Below are 25737 nucleotides of genomic sequence, written 5' to 3' on the forward strand. Positions count from 1 at the left end.
TCTACAGCTGCGTCTCAATAGAAACAAAATTCTTATAAGTAGGAGCTTCTAGTGCACTTAAACTTTTTTGGAGACGATGATGTTTTTGTCCTTTTGTTCGCTCTTCTCTGAAGCCCCGCCCTGCTGCTGCTGCTGCCGCTTTGTTCACCCAGCCCCACTTAATATTCACACATACTGTAGGTGGAGTCAGGCTCTTCTGCTCAGACATGCTTCCTATAAATGCAGCCCTTTAGGAGGGACACTTGGACAGACACAAACACTAACAGACAAACACAGTCGTTCTTTGTTTGTCTTCCTTTTTGATTTTTAAAAGTGTTTCTCTGTCTTACAGTGAATCCATCTGCTGCAAAGGGGATCCCACCCAGGCCCCGTAGGAAAATGAAAAGATGGAGGGAGTGTGTAAGAAAGAAATAATGACGGTAAAAATACAATAAAAACTGCCACGGAAAACATTTTGTTTAAATTTTACCAACAAATTTAGAAAGACAGATGCAAGAAATACGTTTGTTGCTTTAGTCATGAATGGACATAAAGACTCAGAGTGATTAAGGGAAGGGGCCTTCAATGATCCATTTTAACCACACCAGCTGTGCCTTAGAGGACTATGGGAAAAAAAATTGACGCAAAATGAAAATGAAAAATGAAAGCATCCAAACATCTTTAACTGATACCAAATATTATGTAAATAACATAGAATTAAAATTATATACTGTTTTTACACATAAAAAACAATTATTATTATTATTTAGTTGTAATCAAATGACGTAACTTTTATGAAAAAGCCCTTAAAAGGGATAAAAAAGACATCACCAACAATAGCTTTTTAGTTGACTCATCCGATTTTTCTTTTCTTAATGCACTCTGCTTTGAGAATAATGCACACACTGTTAGTCCAGCTGGGTAAGAGTCATAGTGCCATCTGGCCTCACAAGACATGCATGGTAACTGAAAGGGGTTAGGTCTGTTTCTAAAGGCACAGGCCTCTATCTTTACGTTCACAAACCCATTTGAGTTAAAACTTTTACAAAAAACCCCCCAACAATTCTGACATGGTTCAAAGAAGTTCCTCATGAACATCTGGACATACAGTACACGATGCCAGGACTTTACTGAGAACATTGGTTCTATAGAACTCTGTTTGGTTCCCAAAGTGCTGATAAAGCTCTGATAAATGCCACATAAGGAACAGAGGATCACATGAGGTCAGTGGAGGATCCTGAAGATGGAGACGAGCTGTTATTCAGTCTTGCATTCCTCTCATTCTCGCTACAGAATCTTTTTACTTCGAAGCAGCAGAGGAGCCCATATGTTTGGCCTGATAACCAAAATGCTCCGCTCAGATGTTGCAATCATATGGGACATTCCAGTATCAGGTCAGATTCAAAAGTCCCCCCATCCCCCATTTCCTGTCACAGAAACATCAACATTAACCCACTGTTAGAGTTTAGGGGTCCTAATTCAGGGTTTTGAAATTCTTTTCTACTGTGTCCACTCACACTCCAGATATTTTCACCACTTACCACATCATAAAGCATCCCAGAATGCCGCATGGATAATTGCGTTTGCTCACTGATCATTTTATATTCGAAACTGACTGGCCACCCTAGGCTCAGAATGCAGCACATTACCACAACTACTGTGCAATAACGTATTTACAGTACATGACTAATGAGCTTCCAAGCATGCATGCTTCAGTTTTTACCAGCAGAGTGATGAACACAGATAATTTGTTTGTGTACAGATGAGTGAGAATTTGAGCCTCTTGGGATCAATGGGTTGCCTCATAAGAATAAAATAATAGCGTCTTGTTCAGATATTCTCCACAACTAATGTTCACTCAAAGCATCTCGCAGCAAGAGATTTCAGTATTGAATTTAAAGTGCACAACACAGAGAGAGAGCGAGTATGTTGGGAGAGAAAAAAATGTGCTTGGTAATATGTTTTTTGTTTACAATACATCATGTTAAGTATCACTTATTATGGCCAGAAAAAAGGCACAGATTGTGTCTCTTATTTACATTGTTAAAAATCGTCAGCTCATTTGTCTGAACAAAACCACAGGAAATACAGAGTTATAGTGTTTTACAAGTGACTGCAATTAAACATGTGTTCCAAATGAACCACTTTTGCCTTCTGACTAAAAAAACTTTACCATATGTGAATGAGAGCAGCTGTTTTAGATATTCAGGCATTGTAAGCTACAGGTTATGTGATCAAGAACATTAGGGAAGAACAAAACAAATGTAAACTGGGTTATAAGTGTTGGATGATAATGTTATTAGTATGCAAATTGGGTCTCCAGGTATAGTTTTTTTCCATTGAAAAAGAGGCAGTGATGGACCAGAGCTAGTGTTGAAGGTAGGCTATACAAGACCTATGTCTGGAAACTTCTGGGATTTTCAGATATTTATTGCATCAACTGTTTAGATGAGCCCACCTAGAAACCCTGAATCCCCTGTAGTTGTCATGCCTGGGCACTATGTGGCGCTGTGATTTTGGCATGCTGTCAAAAATGAATGCACTGAATAAGGTAAGTAGCTCACAATGCTATCCACATTTTTATTACTCTGCCAATGCATGTGTAGAAGAAAGTCTGCAGCCATGTGTTCTGTGGTAGAGTACTTCACACCTCTACTGAGGTTATTCTAAAAACAGTTAATCAAGTTCATGAAAACTTCTACTCCAGTCTTGGACAAAAGATGTTATGTGTTCTGGAAAATGGTGCTACCAAAGCCCTGTTTTTGGGTACAGATGCTTTCAGTAGCCATAAAGCAATGAGCTGGTGCAGAATGTGCCAGTTCTGTAACCAGATCTAAGTTTTCTTGGAGCTATGATATAACCAAAGATATAGTTGGGAGTATATAGTATATAGAATTGATGTTTCCTGAGATCCACTCGTCTGTGATCTGTGCATTGAGAGTGAAATTCCTGTTCCTGTTTCCGGGCCAGATACCAAACCTTCCTCTTTATAGTACTGATCTATTGTTGTCCAGGATTAGTCCCCACACCGGGATGTCATCCACAGGCTCGATGGCGGTCTAAAAATCATTAACAACTTTGTTTGTGTCTCACTAAACAGACTGGAATGTGTTATTCAGGAAGTTCAGTGTCCAATTGTTGCCAGCGCCCAGAAGGCAAACATCTTGGACTGAATAAACAAAACTCCCACATGGTTATTAAAGCAAAATGTTGTGTTTTTTTTTTCTTTGGAGTAATATTAACGCACTGAACAAACAGAGATGGGTCAAAATGTGGAAGATAATAAGACATTTTGTCAGTATTGGATGACAATGGAGAGGAAGTTGTTGAAGCTCAACACACCACAATTCCCTGGCATGGCATGAAGGTTAATGTTTAATAGCATGTTGAGGCAACAGTCTGGGTCAGTGACAGGCTGCATATTAATGTGCTAGAGGAAAAGTATTGTGCGGTGCATATAATCTGTGAATTTCTTTGCTAAATATCCCCCCCAAAAATCAGCAATGTACTTCCCAAAGTTAGGAGTAAGACCCCATTTTGAAGCTCAAATCAGTACTTCAAAATATACTAAAGAATGTCAGCTGTTAATCGTGATATGTGGTCACAATATTCCCGTTTAACTTAGTTTCTAGTACTTCTATTATACTTAAATAGCATATAAAAGCAGCATTTGGAGCCACAGCTCTCTAAAAAGGCTCTGTGTTCACCATATATTGGTGATCATAGGGCATGAAAACAAATGTAGCTATTAAATATAATGCATTATGACATAAACAAGTCTTCTTTTTATTTCATTTTTTTCTTTCTTTTCTCAGCTGTATTCAACCAACTCTAAATGATTGCCTTGTGCTGTTCTGGTGAGTTTGCCAACTTATTCAGCCTATCTTCTAAGTATTTCTTTTTATCTGAAGCTCCACTGAAAATGGATAAAAGTGACGATAATTTTCCGCAAATTTGTCATGGCATGAACAAATTTTACTGATCTGAATTTTTTTTTTTAGCTAGCGGGTGGAGAGGGATGCATTTCTTGTGAACCAGTGCTATATAAATAACATTAACTGGACTAAAGTGAACCCATTACTGCAAGAATACCTATGCCCATAGTTGTATTTTCACACATTGTTTCTTAATACTTCAAACTTTCCCACCATCTTTCATTTTACTTTTTCTATCATTTTAGAAATAGTGAGAGAGGGAATAACAGTCAGCCTAGAACAATTATTAGCATGATGGCCATATGGTACTCCTGTAAGTCTAAATCCTGTGAACAGAAGTCATTTTAACCTGAGTCCAAAAACTCATAGACTATTATGCATTTTTTATTTATTTATGTATTTATTCATTTATTTTCTTTATTTAGATGTTTGCCTTCTGGATGCCGGCAAAAAGTGGACACTGAACTTCCTGAATAACACATTCCAGTCTGTTTAGTGAGACACAAAGTTGTTAATGACTTTTAGACCGTTGAGATCTAGATCTCATTTTCAAGAGGGACCTGGGCATTTAAAGGCACTTTGCACAAAGAAAACTCTGCAAACTTGTTATTGCATTCTTCTGATTTGCAGCATCTAATATACAGACTTCTCTCTATGAGTCTTCGTCTTAAACAGGATTTCCTCCAGACACAAAGACTACTGCACACTGCCAGGCAGATTAGCTCAGCTCAATGACTTGTCAGTGGGACTTCATTCCTGTCATTCTTACGTACTTACTTACAAAAGGTGCTGATCGCACTGTAGAACCATCAAATGAAACACATACAGTAAAACAATCAGCACAGTAAGCACGCATGCACAATGGGTAATTTCCTCCTTACATTATAACAAAACTGAGCGGAAAAGCTTCATTCACACAATGCATTGAAGCTGCAGCTTGGTCGTTAAGCTGCATTTTTGCTTTATGGTGGACTTGAAATAACTTCTTGCAAGTCATGTTGCAAGTGGACCAGGTCATTTAAGCAGCAAGATATGAAGGGGAAAAAAAATTCACCTTTCCGTAGTCAGATGTAACAACCAGGGACAAGTCATCACAAGAGCTGACAGTGGAGGGAAGGAGCTGCTCCTTATGTCTCAGCCAGACACGGGCTCCCTGAAACACAAGAAACAACATAATATACTTCTTGTGAACCAGTGCTAAATAAATAACATTAAGAAGGTCAGACACACAGCGTCTGACCTTAAAGTTTTAGGGATTTGCATAAAATTATGCTAAGAATAATACCTTCTGATTGTACTTTTTCTATTCCCACACTTACACGTACAAGACATATCTGACACATCGAAGGGTGTTTAAAGAAAAATTTACTTGGAAAAGGTCTTCAACTTTAGGTCACGTCAGACATTTTACTACAACTTCTAAGCAACGGCTTTGATTCATACAAACTATAGTCAAAAAAGCTTTAAAGTTTAAACCTTTGACTTACGGTTGGTTTAGAAGATATAAGATTACAAGCCCTGAAGCAGCTATATTAGTATTAACCAATGAAGATGAAATGTATCTCAATTCTTTCCTGTAAGAACATTTTGAACATTAAACTACAGATTTTTGCTAGTGTATTAAAGTAATTCTAGCTATTATTTACTTTATTGTGAATAAATGAATTAATTGACAAAAATGAACAAAACAAATTAGTTGAATTTGAATCTATCTTGATTTGTGGTTCCCGTGAATTGTCTTAGAAACAGACAAACAACAAATGAAATCCTGCTTTTAAACTTTTTCCAGCACTCTATCTCATTTTTCAGGGTTTTACCTGCACTCAACCTTTTTCAATATTTCCCAGATGAAACTTTCCACTGGACAACCAGATTCTCACCATCACAGACTTGACTTGCTTGTTAACCTGTCTGTGCTGGATTTTAATGTTTCATTACTTCTCTTAATTTTCCACTGCAGTGTAATATTTTTTCTTTGTTTATGTTTTTATCTTGTAAAAACCATTTAATTACCTTTTTGCTGAAATGTGCTATACAAATAAACTTCATGATGATGATGATGATCAAAGTATAAACTTGAAACAAACTTAAGAGTTAATGTCTATGGACATTGTCAGTTTGGATTTAGCTTGTTCCATTTTACAGAGAAGAAATTGAAAGTCTTGTGTCTAGATGTGGAAAGCTGGTTCAGACACACCGTACAACTCTTCTTTTTATATGACCCTATAAATGCCTTTATAAAAACAATAAACATTTTGGAAACAAAGAACCAAAAAAATCCATAGTAAAATGTTTTTTCCAACTGGTCAAGGAATTGACAGAATGTGAGAGAAAAATTAGCATTCAAAGTCTAAAAACCAAAACTTCCATAAATCCTGAAAATATGTTGCTCAAGTCAGATTTAGTAGATCACCTGAAAGTAAGACTCCTTGGAGTTAGAGTGAGTTACACCCTCACTCCTTGCAGAATGTAGTATCATTTTATATTCCTTTATTTAATCAGGTAAACCCCGTTGAGATCTAGATCTCATTTTCAAGAGGGACTTGAGCAAAAAAAATGAGAACGGTTTTAGCTGAACACCTATGTCAGAGTCAGATCCCCTCACAAAAAGCTTGTCTCTAACCAACCATCAATCATCAGAAGTGCTGCCGATGAGGCGGTCGGGGGTGCGTGGAGCGTAAATGAATTGTGTGTCCAACAGAGCATAAAAACTGAAAAGATCAATATGCATGGATTCCACTAGGAAACCTTAGACGAGGTCACCACTTCCAGACATCAATCCTCATTAACAATTAACAACAGGCTGCTATGGCAGCATACACTCTCATCCATGGAGTGTATGAGAGGAACTACCAGGACGGTTCTGCATGATATGATTTGATGCTTTAGGAACAATTGCTGCTTGTGGAGTTATTCTGTTACAAAATCCAATAAATGCATTTCCTTAACAGTTGAAATAAAAGTTTGGTCTTGCATCGATTTTTGACTCTTCAAATTTAGTTCTGCTATTTAGACAAAGCACTGATGTTTTCAAGCAGCCCTCTTCCATCAAGCCTTCTTTTTTTTTTTTGCTTACATCCGGCTAATGAAGCAGAGCTAAAAGTGGCCATCAGGCCTCAGGGGACGGCAGCCAGTGGGATGAAGAGGGTCCTATAAATTAAGAGGCGGGTGAGGTGAGGGGAAGTGATGGGGGGGAAAGGAAGGGTGTGGGCAGCTGATAATGTCCCACCTCCTATTGTGTTGAAAAGGAGACAAACACATGTGTAATGGAGGTGCTCCGCAACACGTGGCCTCACATTGACACAGAAGTTCAGTTTTTTCATTACATGATTAGTGAGCTCCACATCGGGGGGCGACAGTGTCGGCCTGGTACCATCTCACTGTGCAAGGCTGGAACCTTTAAAAGCTGCTTCATGTGAGACAAGTGAGGCGATTAATCGAGCTCCCTGTGAGGATTTGAAGTAAATCTTTTGCTGTTATATAACTGTGGAGAGGAGAGTTTAAGCCAAGCCTTAAATTGTTTAACTTTCCATCCTGCTCAGGTTCTTTGTGTCAATTATTCTGGTTACAAAGATGACAAAGAGGCAAAAGATGAAAATATGTTGTAACACTAAATATTACAAGACAAGCAGGCAACAACCATGGGCAAGTAGTAACTTGGAAAGCTTTGGGATGGCTCATGGATTTGTGATTTCCCGCTCAGTAAATCCAGTGTTGCATCAGTAGAAAATTTCAATCATGCAGACATTTGGGGGGAAAAAATGTGTGGGTTTTAGGCGGCTCAGTTGCTGAGACAGACCCAGATGTTCTCTGTTCATCTGGAGTTTGTTTTGCCTGCTACATCTCATAAGTACTTTTAAAATTCATTCATGACAGGAACAGTTGTCAAGTCTGCAAGTGGTATGTCTTCTTGAGAAAATAACTAGGACAAAGGTGCAAATAATTTTACTTTCAGTGCCTTGCAAAGAATCAATATCCTTTGATTTTGCCATATTTTTATGCTACAACCTTTATTTTTGTGTCACACAGAAATTAATAATGGTGAAAATATCAGAAAAGTCAGGTGCGCAAAGTGACGTAGAACCACATTTTATTACACATACAGCTTCAAGTCTTTTAGGTTATTTTGCCACCAGATTTGCACAGCAAGAGACTCAAACTTTAGCAAACCTTTCTTTGTAAAACTAGCTCAGAACATCTGAACAATTTAAACCTTGCCACAGATTTTCAATTGATTGACTGGACCTTGAGTAGACCACTCTAACACATCAGTGTACTTTGGCTGTATTGTTGTACTATCAACAATGTCATCAATAGAAAAGCTTCAGTATGAGTGTGTGCAGTGTTAGATTTTCACTAAACATTATTGAAAACTTTAGTCTTTTTGCTGCATTTCAGAGATTTTCACTTCAAAATGTTCAAGTCACATAATATTGATCAAAACTAAACCCTAATCTTAAATCTCAGTTGAGTCTTAAGTCTTTTGCAGCTTCTAACAAGATATTTAATCAGAATAATTTAAGATAAATTTAAATATTTTCAAGTAACTTAAGCAGCATTTGTTGGGGTTTTGCCCATCTATCTGTCTTTGTATCTCTGAATGCATGTGGGTGTGTGTGTGTAAGGAGTCTGAGAAAGGAGGGTATAAAGTCAAGACAAATTGTCTCAGCAACAGCAACAGATGGTCCAAACAAAACTTCCCCCCACTCTCATCTCTCCATCCTCAGGGGCTCCGTCACTAAGTTGGGACAAAGGCTGCTTCGTCTAACTCCGTGTTCGGAAGTTGCCCAGGCGGAAATATCTCAAACAAAGGCCAGCTGGGACACAAAGGGGGCACGGGTATCAGCTCGTGTTTTAAAGTCCCCGAGACTTGAATTACCTGCTGCTGCTGCAAGGCCAACCATTCTATAAAAACAGTGAACCAGCCGCTTCTTGCATGATAATCCCTGGAAAGTACAGCGCACATTTGATAATGAGGCAATTGCCTCTGGGTTTAATTACAGGGCGTCATTTGACTCCACTTCTGTCTTTTCTAACCAGATGTTTTTAATGGCTATATTGAAGAAAACTAAGATGAACTGCTGCCACTTCACTTTCAGCTGAACCCCGTTACCGATTTCTGATGCTGTGTGTCACCAACCACGTGCAGCAGCAGCGCTGAGGCTGACCCAGTGACAACAGTAACTTGGTCCGCAGCAACAGGCCTCGCAGAAATGTCCCATCGTGCTTTCTGACACAGAAACCACTCTGCCTGAAAGACGTGATGCCACAGCGCAGGGCTTGAGTTTCCACGGCTTGTATGATGACATTCAGCTCAGAGATTTTCTAATGAACGCCACTTAAATATTTAAGGACATACACAGCACAAGGTGCCACTGCTCTTTCTCTCTCTATTCTTGTCTCTCTCCTTCTATCTCTGTCTGCCTGCCATGGCATGAGTTCAGACAGTATCAGGTGATCAGATGAGCTGCAACAAAGGAAAGCTAATTAACTCAACCTGAGTTGGACATGCTTGAGCAATTAGTTATGACAGGCTAATTTCTTGGATCACAATGTGGATTCAGGGAAGTGATGAATGTGTCCCCTGTTTAGTGAACACCATTCAGCAGCTGTGGGTGCTGCAGGGTGAAGCCTGAGTGCACACAGCTGGTTTTCCGAAAAGTATTTTAATTGTAGTGCTTAGATGCAGAGGATCTGCTTCAAATGTATCTTTTAGGGATATTTATGTGCTATTTTTTCCTGATACTGAAGAGAGGAAATGTTACAGTCATGGAGCACTCCTTTCTACTGAAAGGGAATATTGACAGCAGTTCTGGACACGGCTTTTTGAGGTCTAGATCCATAGCCTTCTGACCCTAAATTACAAATTATTACACACTTAAAAGTAGCCTTAGCTACTTGGTCATCTAAAAGCCCAACTTGAGACAAGAGCTAAAAATAGCTTTAAACTCTGTGTGCAGTGTGCATGTATTGGAACTACATGCACACTGTGTCATAGTATTTTTAACATTCTATTATTTCTAAATCTAATTAAAATTTATTGTATCTTAAAAAATATAACTCATGCGGTGTGATGGGGGATGCAAACCGATTTCTCTTGACCCAGACAAACCAACCAAAACCTTTTTGACTGTTCGCCTCAACATCTCTTAAATAATTCTAACAAACATATATGATGCGACAGACTGGTGACCTGTCCAGGGTGTCTCTCACCCGAAACGCTCGCTGGAGACAGGCACCAGCACCCCTCCCGACCCCACTAATATATGAAAATTTGGCAAATCGATCTAACCATTTGTAAGACGATTTATTTGAAATTCATTGATTTAATTCTCACATCACCTTCTGACTAAGTCAGTGTTGATATTTTATGGTGAAGTAGAATATTTCTAGGACTGGTTATCAAAAGCAACCCAAAAATGAGAAATTATATAGGGATAGAGTCTCATTTTTAACTTTCAAAAGCCAATCAGATAGAATCAGTCTAATATGTGACTTTCTTCCTTTTAACAGCAGCTAGCTGTATTGCAGAGACGACACTCACACTGCAAGACCCAGACAAAACATTCGTTACAAAGAGAAACATTTAAAGACCATGTACCTTTACAGATTCTCCATTAGCATGGCTGATCAGGATGTAAGTAGACGAGCCTTACAGTGACCATTCACACCTGGCATTAAAATCTGTCCAGAGAGATTAGGCCATAGTTACCCACGTCACAGAGTGGGCTGCCAGCTGAGCAACAAATCATTGGATCAACTAATGTTTCTGTTGCATCTCATACATACAATCAGTTCAGAGAACAGCTCAAATTTATCTGAGTCACTTTATTGTTGAGTTATTTAAGCTACAAACTCTCTAGAAGCTTAACTGTTTCACTCAAAAGAGCAAGAAAAATTACATTAAAAAATCATACTTTAAACAGATTAACATCACCGCACAGATACTAAAGACTTTAAAATAAACTACCAGCACATTAAAACAGCTCACCTGTATTCACCTTTACCTTACACACTCTCTGCTTCATAAAAGTCCACATAAAAGTCCAAACATAGAGAGATTTTGTGTTTTTGTGGGTCACTTTCTACCATTGTGACCTGATTTAAGCAACTCCTAAAAGGATAAAGATAAACTGCACAACTAGTAACCTGAACTCAGTGGTGCTGCTATTAGAGATGGCCTACTTTTGCTGGTCTCACAATTCATTCACACATCATCTACACTCACTTGTCCACCCCTGCATGTAACTCAGATTAAACTACTTTCTTTTTTAAGAGTTGTTGTAGAAGCTGATGGCTGCGGGCAGGAAGGATCTCCTGTAGCAGTCTGTTTTACAGTGGTTCTGAAAAAGCCTCTGACTGAAGATAGTTGTAGTTGTATTACAATGTCATGATTGTTGTCCGTGATATTCTTGATCTTATGAAGAATCGTTATTTGCACAGTAATTTCCAGACGTGGAAATTAATCAGGACTCTTAATTAATCTTAGTTCATTAAGAATTAAATAATATTAATTTCTTAATTAATAATTTTACTTAAGAAATTCAAATGATTGAAAGTATTCATTAAACTTTAACTGCATCATATGCTGCTTTTTTTTTTTTTTAAAAATCAGTATATTTTGAGTGGGTTTACTTAGTTAAAAATAATTTTAAAAACTACTTTTAGTTTGTTGGACTTTTTTTCTAAATATACTGAAGATGCATTTCATATTGCTCCTATTTACGTGTTATAGTCAGATGAATAAACATATGCTATATCCCAACTCAAACATTATAGACAAACTGAATTTAAAAAAAATTGAAAAACACATGCGCCTGCCCATCCTTTAGGGCAAATTTGCAACATGAATTGGGAGAAAACATATACAAATCATTGAGAGCTTTCAGGATGAATTGGAGAAAGAAATTCAGCTCATTGTCTCAATGTGAGTAAGTTTGTAGAGACAGAAATCTGATCCTTTTACAAAAGTATAAACCAAACTTCATTAAACTGATGGCTGCACATCAGCATGTGAAGTCATCAGTGTGTGTGGATGTGCATAGAGGAAGGTATGCGTGCATTGTGGTGGTGTGGAGCCACACACCATCTCTATTAAATAAGGAAGGCTCTCGCAAAATGAGGCTGAGAACCACAAGGAAGAAGATTTACAGGACAGTTCTTTTAAATGGTTTGCAAATTTGTTTTACTCCCAATTTTCAAAAAAGAAGCTAAGAAAGCACACACAATTTTTTTCTGAGTTGGAGAGGCATACAGAAAAAGTTTTTATTGAATTTTTTTTTTTTTGCTTTATGTTTATGCTTTAAATTGGAAACAAAAACAGGGAGAATAATGGAGGGATGGTAAGGGCATCTCCTGAATGATGTGAGAGTGGAACGAGCAGAAATGTGCCAAGTAGCTGGTGAGATTAATTAAGCAGGCTGAATTAGGCTAAGAGGGGAATCTGGGCAAAGGTCCCAGTGGATTTAGGATCTCCAGTAGGTTGAGAGCTATATGTTCTACAAAAAGCAAAACCTCATTGGATTTTCTTGACATCACAAAAATACTAGCTCTTCCGCTAACTTCAAATAATTAGGCATCATTCTCAAACGTGCTGATTATCCTTTAGATTTTCTCATTTTGTTGTTTCCACCTCCTGAAAGCGGCACAGCTAACACTTCTAAGCCAGAACATCAAAGTGGAGGGAGGGGGGGATGTCGGTGACAGAGGAGGAACATCAGATGATTAAAGGCAACCTCTAACATCTGTGCAGGGAGGACGTATGAATTAATAATAGAGTGAGCAGCTGATCAGAAAATTTGCTAATGGAGTAGGAGGAATCCCCATGGGGAACAGGGCTTCCTCCAGTTTGTGTCTGGGAGAAAAATCCTCAATTGTTTCTCATACTGCAGCGCAGCTCAAGCCCCCACGCTGAGGAGACTGTAAACATGTTTAGAGGAGGACTGCCTGGAGGCAGCTGCCGTTCTTATTTAACGCTGACAGAAACTGATGGGCACAAGCTGTTTTTGTTTCAACAGAAGGGCAGAAACCTATTAACAAAAGTGTCACATGCTGGAAGACAATCAAACACATTCAGCAGCATTTTTTTCATCTTTATTTAGATTACATTAGATGTCTGTCTCTGCGTGTGTGTATGTGTCAGTCAGTGAGCAGACCCACCCCGTCTGCAGAGGGTGAAAGGGGTTAAAATGCTCCACCCCCATCATCATCCGACGGAGCTAATCTACTGTGTTGTTAATAAGTCTATTGAAGATCATTTGCATTACAAACCACGTCTTTAGGAGCATGACAGAAATAAGTGGAGCACTTGACTCTCTGCCAGGCTCCAGACTCGAGGTTCTGCTATCGTTTGTGAACATATATTCATCCTATACAGATCGTAATGTTAAACTATTTATGTATAACAGAGATGTCTGCAGGGATGGGTAAAGCAGCCAGAAATGATGTGATTATTATGCATTTGAGTGGATATTCAGCTAAGCTTTGTGAGTTCACTCTATCTACAAAGCCACCTGGCTGACCCCCCTTCCTGTCTGTCTTCTGCATGTCTGACCTCTCCTGGACCCACCTGACTTTTATAGAGGGGTCACACAGCAGGGATCCTGGGGGTATCCCAGGAATGCCGCTCAGCCAGAACTGTCAGGGACTTCGGGTGTGTTAGCTTGACTGTGGGAGACATTTGGGGCACGATCAGTGGGACAGTGGGAGGTGTCAGTGACTCCATATTGGGATGTTATTCTGTCTGTGACATGTCTATGGCTAAAGTCGTGCTGTGGTTTATTTTTAAGGATAATGTGCTTTCCAGACTGACTGACAAGCTAACTTATCTATTATCAGTTAGCTTGTTGAACACATACATATAAATTGCCTTGTAACAATATTTGCATTTGGTCATATTACAACTACCACCTTCAACATCCCTTAGAAATCCCGTATTTCTAAGGGATTTCATCTGAAAGACCAACACAGAGTTCACCATATTTGTGAAGTAGGTGGGAATTTTTCAAATTTCATTACAAAAAAATCATTTTGAAGAATCTCATTCACTGTGATTACAGTGACAACTTTAACCAGGTATGTCAGTGAGTTTTCAAAGCTTTGTTCCAGGTTTGCCATGTATTTACCTCCACTCATCATCCATCAGCTCTGATGAAGAAACGCATTACCGCAGCATGAAGCTGCCACCACAGCGTTTCACTGGGGAGATTTGTATGTTGTGAATAAATAGTTCTCTGTAGGATGAAGCATTCAATATCTGTCTCATCTCGTCAGATGTCCTTTTTCACCTCCATTTTCACGTGCGTGGCAAACATTGGATGGATGGATGGATGGATGGATGGATGGATGGATGGATGGATGGATGGATGGATGGATGGATGGATGGATGATGGATGGATGGATGGATGGATGGATGGATGGATGGACGGACGGACAGATGGATGGATACACTTAGCTCCTCTGGATTTTATTTATGGGTAGCATGGAAAAGAGGGCTGAATGCAAATGTAAGCCACACATTTAAGTCTGATGATATGACAAACATTGCTCTCATACAACTGCAATTAAAGACATTTCATCTAATGGGTATATATTAATTATAATATTGATAATTTTGTTTCAAATGCAGAAAAGACACCAAGCTGGAGGATCAAAAAACATGAAAGAGACACTTCAAATGCTCAATGTGTACGGATAAATGTGCCTTTCAATATGTGAGTGTGAAACATGCAATTATCACCTAATGTTTTCCTAAGCAGAGAACGATTCATCCTTAATGGATGATGTTGCAGTGAAACGAAAAAGGAAACTTGGAGTACACAGACAGACGAGATATTCACTCAGCACTGTTAGTGGTTCACTTTAAATTACAATGTAGACTTTAATAATTTAACAAGCTGAAAGGAAACACAAACAAGCTGCCAGTTCATGCATTAGTCCAAGTACCCGGCTATAGACATGGCTCTTTGTTAATTTTTCATGATTAAGAGAAAGTAGAAGTAATGAAATGTGAAGTAGTAGAACTACAACACTATTGTTGCTAAATATTGCACTTCATGTAATAACTGCATTTACTCTCATTCTTTGCCCTCTTCTCTTTTCTATTTTTTCACCATTATGACGTTTCTATCATCTACTGCAGCATCTCACTCATATAAATCTTTCTCAGGTTCAGACATCAGGTACCACAAAATGCCATCCAACTGGTGAAAATATGTTATTGTCATTTGGAGAATTGATACACGTCATTCTGAATGTTAAAAAATGGACTGCAGATTAAACTCTGCAGCCGAGGATCCCTCAGTGAGTGATGCGTACTTCAGTCCTAATGAATGTTTGCTTCACCGCTTACATCTGAAACTGCAGCTTTAGAAGTAATCTCATCATAGGACGCAATGCTTACAAATGTTTTTTCCAACCGAGGCTGTATTTCCATGTAGTGAACCTACACTCATGGGATAGTGTAAGTTGGAGACACACATGTCCAATCCTATAATAAGCTCCCTATCCGCTGACAGTAATCATAGGAGGTTAAATAAGGAAAGTTAACATCTGGGAAGGAAGCAGTAATCACAGGTCAGCTGTTATTAAGCTGCCTGACGGGACTTCTGAACCAGAGGATTTAAGAGACTGGTTACTGTCGCACAGCTTCTGCGTGTCTGTGCGTACCGGACAGCCAATAGGATGGCCAGCAACTTGTTTTTTTGTTTTGTTTTTTTCTTCTGGTAGGCAAAGATACAGGGCATACATTTCCAAACATGAATCACAGAAATAACACGACGCCTGCATGAAAAATACATTTAAGAGATTTCATGGTCAAGTATGAAGGGATTATTGAAAATAATTTTCAGTTGTGAATCTGAGGAAAGAGTAGCTTGGGTTAAATATTAGGCAAACAGTCTCCCTCAGATCAGAGATAGAAAGTTTTGGAAATATGGTCATGCTACTAAGATGAACTTAAGAGTTTATTCCAATCTCGTATAAAATAAAAAATATACATCTGAATTATTGGAATTTATTTGTTAAAAAACACACAAGAATTTCTACACTGCTGTAATTGAGGGGTGCCCAGTTCCAGTCCTTTAGAGCTGCTATCCTGCAAATACTAGATTCATCCATGTTCTAACACCCCTGAGTGAAATGAATGGCTCGCTATGCTGAATGATATGCTATTGAGGAAATTCAGTGATTTGATTCAGATGTGTTGGGGAAGTGATGCATCTAAAAGTTGCAGGAGAGTAGCTCTGGGCACTACTAGTGTAAACCATCAGTACTGGCCCACATTCCTTGCCAGTTAGGTGGTTAAACGTTGGCTGCTACTGTTGTTCCTTTCTTAAAAAAGAGGAAAATCAAGTTTTGTATGAAAATGTACGTAGCGAGAAAGCTGTAACTCTATTTGTCAATAGAGACATCCCAGCACAAACACCTGAAACAGAAGCTTGAATTATCACCTTTGCATGTTCGTGAGTTTGGCAAAGGTCTGATCATTAACCATTCATTTGATTTTAGTTGAAAACACTGGAGTTGCAAACCTCTGACCTAAAGGGGGCGACTGTGGGTAGAGTAGTCATCTTGTGATGGGAGGGTTGTAGGTTCGATTCTAGCTTCCTCCTGCCACATGTTGAAGTGCCCTTGCAAGACATTTAACCCCAAACTGCCTACCAATCTGTGTGTCAGTGTATGAATGGGTGAATGTGACTCTAGTGTAAAGTCACATTACACTAGATGTTTTGAGTGGTCAAAATGATTGGAAAAGCGCTCTATAAGTTCAGTCCATTGTCTATTTCACACCACCTACTTCTCTAAATATCATAATAGTCAGTGTAGCTGGTCACCTCATCCTGAGTAATCAATCAATTATCATAAAACTATCACAACTGTGAATAAAATAAATGTGTATTTCTATATTTTTTGACTAAGTCTCTAGAAATAACCAAACATCAGTGGTCAATGCATCAATGATGGCCAATGCTGACTCATAAACATTTAAAGTAAAACTTATTTTGTAGAAAAATAAAGTTCTAGCCTTAAAGCTGAAATGTGCCTATAAAAGCTTAACTTGTATCATAAAACTCTGATCCCTCCAACATTTTTTCCAGGTGGATAAGCAGATGTGACTAAGAGAGACTCTGCACAGCGATTGTTTGCCCATCATCATGACCCCAGCAGACAGGAAGCCACGCGTCTGTGCGCCACTATTTGTTACTTCTGAAAACCTGTTGAAAGACAGGGGCATACATTTTCCTCTGATGAGCACAAGCGCAGACGGCTTTGTATGAAGAGCTTAGAGATGTAGCTGATAGAGCTAAAGTCAACAGCTTGGTGTCAGCAGGAGGTTATCATAGCACTGATCTCCCAACATGAAGCTGAGCTCATTGATAGATGGGGGGGAGGACAGGTTACTGATACAGTTATATCAGATACAGGCTGCTCTGCTGAAATCTATCAAAATACTCAACGGTCCATTATAGTTTGAAAACAGAGTTAAACAAACTCTCATGAGCTACACCAGCTCACCTGACTCAGGGAGGATAATCCATGTTTTCTGGTTCACGGTTAGACAAATATCTGTTGCTAATTAGCCTCTGCACTGCTGTGACAGATTATCCAAACACTGGACTAAAGCAAAGCTGCAGGATTCCTACTGACGCACACACAAACCACCGACTTTGTAATAATGCCCTCCACTCTTTAATCCTAAACAATCAGTGCTGTAAATTAACCACAGTTTCAACAGCACAGTTTGACAATCCGCTAATCAGGCCCGATAATGCTCACAATAACCAATTCATGAGTAATTGAGAATTAGGAGAGCTGCTTAAAGAAGATTTACAAGAATGCAGGCCTCATTTTTTTTTATCTCTCTTTCCTTCCTTCACCACATCGGAACTTTACTTCCTGACAGTTTTCCTCACTTCAAGGGCCATCTGGATGGAAGTCTAGTCAAGATTATTTGTATAGTATGATTCATATAAAAGGTAATCCAAAGTGCTATATAGCACATCACATTAAAAAACAAGAGAATAAAAGTAGAATTTAAAGACCACATGATTAGAAAGAAACCATGATTTCAATTTAGCAAAAACGATTGGTTAAATGACGGTAACATCCTTATAAAAACAGGGAGCCAGTACACTTACTGCTGTAATATAATCTATTTAACTGGTATTGGTCAGGACTCTGACAACAAGACTGACCTGTCAATTTGTGCTAAAATATAGGTTTACCATATGCTTTGTGGTGTTTACCCTCACTGAGTCAGTCTGAGTTTGATATTTAACAATAAATTCGTTGGAATCATCACTTAAAGAAATAACATTATACATCAGCAATTTATGTATAAGTTTAGATAAATCTAAAATTGTCATTAAGAAATCAAATAAAAGAGACCCACAAATAGAGCTTTGTGGAACCCCATTTGTGATCTTTCTTTACCCCAATTTATAATTACGACATGAGACAATGTAGCATCCAAAATAAGATTATTGTCATTTAAAACCATCACCCCTGCAGCCTCAGTGCTGTAATGTGGTTGAAAATGTATCTGGAAAGAACTGAAGAGACTGTCTTTCTTAATCAGAACGTAATACATTTGTTGATTACCGTCCTTTGAAACAGGTTTTGCGATAAAAATGCAAAAACTTTTGCAGAGTCAGAGCAGCGAGAGTCAGAGCAGCAAACTCTGACTCTCGGCTCTTTAAAGTAGGAGATGAATGATGTGACAACCGAACAGAAAGGCCGTCGACATTGCAGGAGGAAAATAGCCTAGAGACTCCAAACAGGTTTCTCACAATGTCCAAGTCATGACAGAATTTTTTTACCAAGCTGGTAGATCTGTTGCTCCGACTAAACGGAGCCAGACATAAACAGCTCATCGCGTTCCTAGGGATGCTTTAAGTGTGTGAGCCTATATCTGTGTGTAGAAGGGTGAAGGTGTGAAACCTGAAGCCTTGCCACTACAGCAATACGATGATGGGATGAGAGGAAGCCTTGACCTGGAATTTGCAAGGTCAGGGTTGGGAATTTGGGATTCTCTCTGTCAGAGTATATATAAGAGGAAGGAATTTGCAATGTAATGTAAAGAAGGAGTTAATGGGTGTGGTGAACTCCTCGTGTGGCTCTACAGAGTGCAGCTGCTGCCGCTGCTATACAGGAATCGTCGACCACGTTTACAAAATAGCTGAAATTCTACTTCATCAGCTGGATGTTTCACCGAGGATTTTAATATCTGAGGGGACATCTCATCTGTAACGGATTAAAAGTGACAATAAAGAAGCTCTAATGAAATCTAATGAAGTCAGATATATATGTTGCTACCAGGTCCAGCAGCTGGTGGGCTTTAAATTGGAGCCACATTCACTCAGCGGATGGATTGGGCGTGGAGTCACGGCGCTGAGGTTTTTATGGTGGCGTGTCAGCTCCTGAGAGCCTTCGCTGATGGACAGGATGGGCGTTCAGGATGAGATCTTAGCGTACACGCCCTCGTAGTCGCCACTCCTCTTGTCAGGCTGCCATGATTGCTGCCCTGTAACTACCTTCCCAGGCACAAATATCATCATACAAGGCACAATTCAGGCATGTGAGGTGTCCTCGGGGCACTTTTTGTGTAAACTCATTCACAATTCTGTCGCACTGGACAATTTATTAATCGTAAGTATAAGTGGGCAGAGTACACCAAAACTTGTACTCAAGTAAGAGTAACGCTACCTCAACATATTTTTACTCAAGTAACAGTAAAAAGTAGGGCCAGGGAAAATTAGTCAGGGTCCATGGTAACTCTGGAGGAGCTGCAGAAGACGCAAGAAATATGTGAAAGAAGGTGCTTTGATCTGAACTTTTTGTCCAGCATACAGAGTTTTATGCATGGCAAAAAAGCAACACTAGACGTGAACATGCCCTCCCCACAGTGAAACATGGTGGTGGCAGAATCATACTCTGTGGTTGTTTTTTTTTCAGCAAGGAATCTGTTCAGAGCTGATAAGAAAGATGAACTGAGCTAAATCCAAGAGGGTCCTGAAAGAGAACATGTTAGATGATATGAAAGACTGTGGCAGAAGCTCCCTGTCCAGCAGCACACTAACCCTGAGCATTCAGCCACAGCCTCAGTGAAGTGGTTCAAATTGAAGTATATTCAAGCCAGAACAATTAAGTCAAAGTCCAGATCAAATCCTATTCATAATTTGAGACAGTAATAGAAAAAAGACATTTTCAAAAGCTTTCTCCATCCAATCTGACTGAGTTTGGAGAGTTTTACCAAAGAAAGTATAAATTCAGTCAGTGAAACGCTGTTAAGAGACAAACCTAAAAAAACTTGCAGTCCTGAATGTGACAAAAAGACTTTCTACAAACTATTTATGCAATTTAAGTAAAACAAACCTCTAAAGAAATCGTGACGCTAAACTACAATAGAAGATTTTCAAGTGAATTAAAACAAAATGAAACAATAAAACGAATATATTACAACTTTGTTAATTTTCAGATTTCTAGATCCCCATTAATGAATTGTGCTAAGGGTTTATCCTGTTGCACTTAGTTTCACAGGGTTGAACTTAAGCTCTCTTCTTGCATCCAGGACTTCTGCTTAATTAAATCCAAACTCTTACTCTGCAGAATTTAAGAAACTGGCTTTCTTCCATGACACCAAAGGTCACTTAAAGGACCAGGGCAGTTCAGTCGATTTATATCTAACACAGTTTTTGTATTTTGTTACGGGGTATAATTATGTATATATACATATAATTATTTATATGCATAATTATGTATACCCCGTAACAAAATGAAGTCAAAGATTTCTATTAAGTTTAAACACCCAGAAAATGACCAAATACAATTATATTTTCATGTAATTGAATTTAACTTAAATTTAATTTAGAAAAAACAGTAAGAAAAAAAAAAAAAGGAAACCAAAAGCGGTTTTCAAACTTCACAATTTATAGGATAACTTATTGGATATGGTGTAACTTAGTTGTTATCCCATAATTTTACATTTTATATTATTTTTTATAAAATAACAATCATAAAGAATAAAATCAGTCTGTAGTTAGTCTGTAGCTGGATTATTGTTTTAAAGTAAATATTGTTACAACATCATCTTTGCAACAGATGACTAGCATGGAACATTGTGGATTTACATTTATCATATCAGACATGGCATCATGTAAATACAGACTTTTCAACACTTACAAATGCAGAAATGCAGAGATGCAAATATAAATAAATAAATAAATAAAAATAGATAAGCAGTTTGGTTGAAATGAAATTTTAAAAAAATCCACAAGATAGATAAATTACAGATTATCTTAAATATTAATCTTCTCCTGCATGGGATATCACTCTAATAAAGTCAGATTATGTAGTATAATCCAGCTCAGCATTATCTGAGACAGCTGAGTCCAAATTTTTTTCATCCGAACATATTACCAAGTAAAAAGAAACAACTGTTTGAAAGTCACTTCACCTTACATAAAGAAATCAGTTAATGACTTTTCACATTTTATCCATCTACAACCATGAACTTCAGTGTATTTAATTAAGATTTTGTGTAATTTAATCTCAGTATAAATCCAGATGTTCTGTGAAGGCCTCAGAGGTTTGATAAAGAACATTTATGGGAAATCAGCTGTAGAAAGACCAACAAACACAGCAGAGGAGTCAAAAGGTTAGCTTATTAAGCAAGAGCCTCAGCTTTAGCATCTTACAGAGCACAGTTCAATCTATTTCTTGAAAATTTAGTGTATGATACAATTACAAACCTAACTTGGAATGGGTTTCCACCTTAGCTGAAAGGTTGGATAATCAACCGAAGAGCCCAGCACTAAATCTGGAGGTGCAGCAGAGATCCACAGCTCAGGTGGGAACATTTGCTAAAAGAACAACTGTTCCACAAATCATGTCTTCCAGTTTCCAGATTTGTGGAAACTGGAAAGCTATGCTGAAATAAAGCCATAAGAAGTCTTGCATCTATTATCACAAGCCATGTAGTACACCAAGCATGTGGACATGTAAGCTTTTGTTCCAAAGACTCGCTGAGTCAGTTGGCCCTGTTTATGTTCAAGTTGAGACTGAATACAAATGCATGCCACACTTTTTGGATTTTTATTTGTATTCTTTATCTTCCTCTATGCCCTACTTTGTGTTGGTCCAACAGCACGAATCTCAGTAAAATACTACGAAGTTTGTGATTGTAAAGTGACAAAATGAGGAAAAGTACAAGGAGTGGGAACAGTTTTAGTTGGCACTGTGCACGAAAAAACAGTATTCAAACATAAATTGTAAGTAAGCAATCCTGACTCTGAAAATATGACACACAAAAAACCCCCCGAAAGCTTCCTAAGTTAGTAAAACTGCAAGAAGAACCTCTAGTGAGTTTTAGGCCAAAATATGGAATAATCTTTTTTTGTGCAAGAAGCATGATCTATGAGTCTTATGTTGAGTCAGAACTCAGCACATCACCTAGGGGCGAGGCTGGTGCAGCCAACAGGAGGTACAAGAAGTGAACATTGGGAGGAGAATCCTACCAGCACCAACACACTGTCTCTCTGTCCGAGTCTGTGCCCTCCTCTGAGTCACAGGGGGATGACAAATCAGACCTGCAGCCATGATTTCCCTTCAACCCTGAGGTGTTTGGGCTGAATGGCTCATGACACATCCAGCCAGGATGGAGACAAGTAGGTACTGCCACAATTTTATATATATATATATATATATATATATATATATATATATATATATATATATTAAATGAGGCTCTGATAATGGAACTGAGTCAGTTTGTCCTGTTATTGTTTATTCTCCAGTTAGATGATAGTGAATAGTTGTGGATTTTTATTAAAGGCTTTTAAGTTTCCATTAGAGTCCAGCTCAGAGGAAGTAACATTGTTATAAGATATAAAAATAAATGAAAAAGCGTCACAAGAACAGGAAAAAAACCACACGTTTCTAAAAACCTCTTTTAGGTAAAAAGTAAATGCATCCGATAACACAACCGGACCGCACGATAAAACCAAACAAAGAGCGTGGGGGGGTCCCACAGTCACTCCGGGTTACACTAAAAGTAAGCAGCTCCTAAAACTGCGCTTAATGCGAAGAAAACTGATCCGACTTACCTCTGCAAAGAAGAAATCCATCTCCAACAGAGCCCGACCTCTCTTCTCTTTGTAATCTGACCTTAGGGTACCACAGCTGAGGAGGAGAAAAAACCCAAATCCCGAATAATTCCCATCCGCTTCCTTGAGGCGAATAAAACTTATTCTTTGTTAATTTTTGCCGCTTGCTCAAAGGACTCTCTGTCGGTTAAATGCAGCCCATTTTCCAGCTCCGCTCTCGGTCACTTTAGGCTGTTTCCCTAGCCGGTTCGCCAGTGTCCCGACTTGACGCTGAGAGTCTGTTTTTCTGCTGTCTAGTCATTTCAATGAGGCAGCCGGCACATTATGCAGAGAGGAGGAGTCTCCAGGAAGAGCGCACCTCCCCTCGGCATACGCCCTCTTTGTTTCTGCTCGACATGGAGTTCTGTTATTGTAAAAGATGAACGCATTCAACGCATGTTATTCAATAGAACCGCATTTATTCATAGGAAATGCTCACCTTAGTTAAAATCAGAAACGACTCCAGATTACAGTATGGAAAATTATCAATCTTAATTCTTCTCCTGATTAAGATTTAAAGAGAAGGAGGAAGAAAAAAAAAATGTTGTCGCTTATTTATTTCAATAACCCAATTCACTCAGTGAAAAACGTCATATAGAATAATTACACAAAGATGATTAGAAATGTGGGCTTAATGAAAAATATATTTATCTGATTTCAGGTTATTTTCAAAAGGCACTTTTCATCTGACCAGAGCCTCAGAATGCATATTCTAATTTATTGAATATGACTTGAACATTTAATTAGGCTCGTTTTCTTCATTTTCTGCAAGTGTTTTCTTGCATTAATTATTATTATTGTTGTTTTCAGTTCAACAAACGCATTCTTTAGTTAGTCATGCTTATTCAGCAGCCAGTTGTCAGATTTTTTTCCTTGTTATCTTTAATAAACAAAAGGAATTAACGTGTTGACTATGACACCCCACACATGAATCAAATCAGGAAGCCTCCTCACATCGCATTATTATCCCCCTGGTTGAGAACACAACGCTAATTAATGAAAGGTTCTTATAAGGTTTAAGGAATGTTGACCCTTTACAAACTAATTGCTCATTTTCTCTGTGATAATAAAATACACTGCTTTTGTCTCTTAGTTAAATGTTTCCTACAATGTTGATTGTGTAAACAAGACATTGCGAAATTCATCCATTGATTCAATAAAAAAAATCTGAGTGCTTTCCATGTTGAAACTCTTCAGTTTTCCCTTTAAATCCTGACTGATATTTTTGAAAAGTTTGACTAGATCACCTTTGAAGTTTAGCCATCATTTTTAGCTTTCTTTTTATGCCACTGTTAAGTTATAATCAATATATTTTTAGGCATAAGAACAGAAAAGCTTCTTGTGGTACATTTCTAATTGCTGCTTTTAAGGTTACAGTAAATCAGCTTTTGAGTGAACAGTCCAGCTACTGTTTTGTGTTCCTGTAAGGATTAATGCTGGATCAATTCTTGCAGTGCCAAAAGTACTCTCTGCTGAGAGGGCTGCTGACTGGTAGTGATGACAAATAACCTGATTCTCTGCAGAATAGAAACTTCTGCCTGATTCTTTGCCTTATATTTCTAGTGCTATTATAGGGACAATAAATATTGGAAAACGAATACCTTCTAAACATTTTTCCAAAAATCACAACAAATATAATTTCTGGTGGTGAATAAATTAGGACACCCTCACATTTAATCTATTTAAAATGGCTAAAATCACACAACCATATGACAAAAAGTGCACACAACTGAAACACCATCACTTGCATCATCATTTTCAAAGAGGTCTGTCCAGTTTGAATCTTAGCTATTTATTTTAGTGCGTTTGTTACTGTTGAAGAGAGACTGAACACCTTGGCTGTTTAATAAGTAAAACATGGTTATTCTTAGTGTTTATCTGCAAAGGATGTTGATATGTCTTTTGAAAGACCTGGGTTTTAAGTTAGCTGAGAATCAACAAGTCACCCAAGTGATAAGAGAAACATGGTGCAGGTAAGCTAAGTGCAAAGACTGATAATAAGTCTTCCTGTAGACTTTCTTTAGACTTATTATCAAAAAAAAATGTTTGATTTTGCTGCATTTTGCTGCAGTTATCCTCTATTGTTGGCCAAATTGCATTTTATAAAACCAATCAATGAATATGAACTGTGAGAAGTTGACAGAGAAAGGAATCTTCCAGCCTGGGAAGACAAAGAGAGTCAAGAATCAACTTGGTCATCAAGGTTTAAAGACTACAACTAAGAACCCTTGATTGTTTGCACAAATAGTTTGAATGTCTGAGAAATGTCTGAAGCCTGTCTCACTGTGAAAGACTAATTACATTTCTTTCATATTGTTGAATCATGATCACTGACTGCAGTATTGTTCCTTTGTTCTTTTGTGGCCTCCTGGATGAGTCATTAAATTAATTTTTTCAATAATTTAGGTAGGCTGGACACTCCTAAAGGAGATGATCACTTGTTGATTTCTTGATTCCTCAGAATCAAGGCTGTAATCAGTCATGTGCGTGGTTAGTAAACGTGAATTCAGCTTTCCGAACAAATTGGTAAATCCCAGTCAGTTCATAATTAAACATAAAAAACGATTTGATTTTCACACGAAGCCAGGTTGGTTTGAATAGCCTTTTCTCAGTTAGTCAGAGAAATCATAAATTGAAAACCGTTTGATATATTTTTTCAGTTTATACTTGTCTCATATGTG

At 38.2% G+C, this 25737-nt stretch overlaps 1 protein-coding gene across 2 annotated transcripts in view; it reads right to left on the minus strand.

Moving 5' to 3' along the window:
• Window positions 1-23298, minus strand: part of LOC102225529 (unconventional myosin-X-like) — a 71521-nt gene extending 48223 nt beyond the window's left edge. For both annotated transcript variants that reach the window (XM_023336948.1, XM_023336947.1), the window contains exons 1-2: window positions 23018-23298; window positions 4969-5067 (exon numbers count right to left, since the gene is read on the minus strand). In XM_023336948.1, the coding sequence (XP_023192716.1) occupies window positions 4969-5067; window positions 23018-23038 (120 nt within the window). In that variant the 5' untranslated portion in view covers window positions 23039-23298. The remainder of the gene's footprint in view (window positions 1-4968; window positions 5068-23017) is intronic.
• Between the last annotated feature and the right edge of the window lie 2439 nt (window positions 23299-25737).

Source organism: Xiphophorus maculatus, chromosome 7 (genome assembly GCF_002775205.1).
Source record: "Xiphophorus maculatus strain JP 163 A chromosome 7, X_maculatus-5.0-male, whole genome shotgun sequence".
NCBI lineage: Eukaryota > Metazoa > Chordata > Actinopteri > Cyprinodontiformes > Poeciliidae > Xiphophorus > Xiphophorus maculatus.